The 3,641-nt window shown below is 36.4% G+C and overlaps 1 protein-coding gene across 1 annotated transcript in view; it reads left to right on the top strand.

The window, feature by feature from the left end:
* Positions 1–2,453: 2,453 nt before the first annotated feature.
* glipr2l (GLI pathogenesis-related 2, like) overlaps positions 2,454–3,641 on the top strand; it is a gene marked incomplete at its 5' end in the record, with an annotated part of 10,303 nt that continues 9,115 nt past the window's right edge. The window contains 1 exon segment of the mRNA XM_014021864.1: positions 2,454–2,749. Coding sequence (XP_013877318.1) covers positions 2,737–2,749 — 13 coding nt within the window.

The raw sequence follows: 3,641 nt of genomic DNA on the forward strand, positions 1-3,641 counted from the left end.
AACTGAAGACTTCTTAAAGAGTTTTTTGGACCCAGATAATAAAAAAATTACAGTAATCCAGTCTGGATGTGATAAATGCATGAATCAGTTTTTCTGCATCATTTTTGGACAAAATATTTCTAATTTTAGTGATATTACACAGGTGGAAGAAGGCAGTCCTGGTCATGTCTTCTAACTGAACTGAACTGAACTGTTCTTTAAAAGTTTTCTTAGAGTCAAACTTTGACCTAACTTTTCATAAGATCTGTCTTTGACAGGAGAAGTCAAGCTGACACTAATGTCCGTTTAATTGTTTATGTKTACTTATAAAGAAATAAAAGGAAAGGAATCCTTTCATTTTGTAACATGTTTTTTTTTCCTTTGTAAAGGTTTTATTCAAGTGTCGTATTGATCACACTTGTTGAACCTGAAATTTGATATGAATTGTCATTTTAATCACATTTAGGATGTTACCTGAGCACCAGCTGTGCTTGGAAATCAAAAATGTTTTCCCCCAAAGAAATATTTTGCGTCTGTGACCCTTAGAAGTAAATCTTTTTTTATATTGGCTGATCATAACACCTGCTGTGAGTTCAGATTTCCTCCTGAAACTGAGATCTTCAGATCTGTGTGCTAACTATGTGAGAAATGTAGTTTACTTAACTTTAATCTGCAGAATCTAAGCCTTTACTTAAACATTGACTTTTACCTTAAACAGACTGAACATCGTGTCTACTTTATTTTTACTTTTTAAACTACTTTCTAAGCTTTTATTACCTTTGTTGTTTTGTTTTTATTCATTATTCAATGAAGTTTGATTTTTTTAAATTTTTAATAAATCTCCAAAAGACAAAGGTGTTTTTTTTTTCATCATTGAGGATTCCCTGAATCTTATCATCTCACACTTTGATGTAAAGGAGTCTGATTAAAGGGTGAATGAATGACTGATCAGTAAACACTGATCTGGTGCTCCCTGCAGGTAAAATAGTGCAACACAGTGCAGAAATAATATCACCCAAATGGTTCTCCCCTTGTTACACTACACCTCTGTGTTTCTGTGTTCATCAGGACTTCACAACCAGAGTTTTTACAAAGAAATTTACTCACGCCATAATTATCAGCAGTCCTTCATCTACTGTACAAACCCACTCAATAATGCAAACAATGCATCTTCTGCCAAAATACCAATTATGTCTTGTTCATGAACCAAGATAATATAAAAATAATGATAAAAATGACTGCTTTCTTCATTAAACAACTAGCATTCCTTAAAGGAATGGACATCACTCACCACTTTTGATCCCAGTCTTTTATATGAAGATCATCTTATGTTCAGAAAAACAAAGTTAAAGATGTTTTGGTCAAACTATAAAAATACATTATGTAACAAATTCATTTTGCATGATTTGTTCGTGCTATGTGTATGTATTAGGAATGACTGTCAGCCATAGCTATGCTCGATTTAAGCTCAAAATCTGTAAAACTAGCCGAGGTATAGCATTTTTCTGCAGCATACTGATTAGTTAGAAGCCAAAGCGAAGAGAGTTGACTCCAAAAGCTGTAGAACCTCACTTCTAAAGGTTTGGAACTATCCCTTTTACACTAAATCTGTGTTTTTTTTTTATTATTTTTATTGTTGCTTTTTGGGGTGGGTTTAATCAATTCATGTAAAATCACTTTGACTGAAAATGAACTTTAGTCATGACTCAGTATTTCTTGTTGTTCACAAGCTTCTCTTTGTGCAGTGCTGACACAATAAAGCACATCAACTACAAAAATATAATAAGCTTTTTTTTTTCATATACGTTATTCACACGAACGACAGCCCATAAAACAYGCAGACACAATTTGTGTCTGACTGAATTATGAGATGCAAAATGAAATATGACACACTTTGTTCTGAGAAGCAATTCCTACCGTCTTTTTCTCCCCCCCAATCTAAAGTCATTTATTTATACTGAAATGATAAATATAGCAGCTCAAAAGTGCCAATAATGAACAGGAGAGTGCATAGCTCATACAGACAAAACAAATAGAAACCTGCTTTGCAGGGTGATTAATAGTGACAACCCCCCCACCCCACCCTCCCCCTGCTTGTCAGAACCAGGAAGCATTTTGCTCAATCACTATGGAAAATAAGGGCTCTTTCTTTGATTCGACAATATTGTCCCTAATGTATTTATTGTGAAAGCAGTAAAAAAATGGAAACAAACAAGGTTATTTTTTTTTATTGCACATCATCCAGGAAGAGGCTGTCATTATTGATAGAATTGTTGGGGAAAAAAGGGTCATGTGGTTATGTCCATATATGGTCATGTCTCTCAGAGATGATGTCACCAGTGACTGACTAATGACTGTGTGGCTAAAGGGGCTTTTTTTCATTTTCAGGCAAGAAATAGTAGTGGGTGTGTGCTCCTCTGGGCTGTAGAGATAGTTCAGGGCCTGTAGATAAAGTGTGTGAGAGAGAGAGGGAGAGAGAGAGAGAGAGGGAGAGAGAGAGAGGGAGAGACAAAGAGAGGGCAGGGTGTTGTGAATGAACACAGTTGTGCAATTACCTTGCATCAGGAAGAGTCTTTAAAGGGGAACCTGACTAAAGTTCTGTTCCTGCAGAATGAGGCAGCTTGGAACGGTCATGTTTGTTGCTGTTTTAGAGGACTGACTTWAAAGTAAAAAACAGCAGGAGCAGGTTGAAAGTGGAAGCGAGACAGAAAACAGGCTGGACCACAGAACTTAAAAAGGACTCAGGTTGTCAACAGCATGGGGAAATCAGGTGAGTGGAGGCCAGAAACTGTTGGCTCATCTGGACATTGGTTTTTGTCTGATTTCAGCTTCCACTGGTAGAGCTGTGGCTTCTGTCTTGTTCGTTTCCAGATGTGACATGTTTGTTGGGTTTTCTGTCTGATTCTTGCAACGTAACTAAACACTGTCAGCATCTGCACTGCACTCCAGTTCTGTTTGAATGTGCCCGTTGTGTGAGACTGTTGGACTTGTGACAAGGCCTGTGAGTGACAGGCACCAGGCGGTGGGAGTGGGGGGGGGTCTCTATGATGCTCTCTGACTCACAGTCTGAGGTCAGACGGTCTTTCCATTCAGCTCTGAGGTCATGCATGAGTGTCTCCGTCTTGTCAGTGTCCAACTCTGCAGAGTTGTAAAGTAACTAAGTACAAATACTTCTTTACTGTACTTAAGTGGAATTTTTGGTTATATGTACTTTACTTGGGTAATTATTTTTTAGTGTACTTTTTACTTTTACTTATTACATTTTTACACAATTATCTGTACTTTCTACTCACTACATTTTTTAAAAAGGTAAGCAGAAAGTCGTTACTCCTATTTTATTCTGAGTTGTTACTTAAAAATACTATCCTGATAAATTGTGTCTCCTATAGAGTGAATTTAATTGTGTTTGGATGAGAAGTATAAATATATACCATTCTGACACTATTAGCTTGTACACAACCCATCACAGCTGCACGCTGTTAGAAAATATATTTTTTGGAGAAGTCACCTCCCAATAAATGTCATTTTGGAAAATCTAACTGCTCACTTTTACTCAGTACAGTGTTTCCCCTAGGAAATTGTTTTTTTGGCTACTTGTTTTATAACAACATAAATTTACGTGACTCACCTGTAATTATGGTAATAAATTTACACATACATGA

The sequence above is a fragment of the Austrofundulus limnaeus genome, unplaced genomic scaffold, assembly GCF_001266775.1.
Source record: "Austrofundulus limnaeus strain Quisiro unplaced genomic scaffold, Austrofundulus_limnaeus-1.0 Scaffold308, whole genome shotgun sequence".
Classification (NCBI taxonomy): domain Eukaryota; kingdom Metazoa; phylum Chordata; class Actinopteri; order Cyprinodontiformes; family Rivulidae; genus Austrofundulus; species Austrofundulus limnaeus.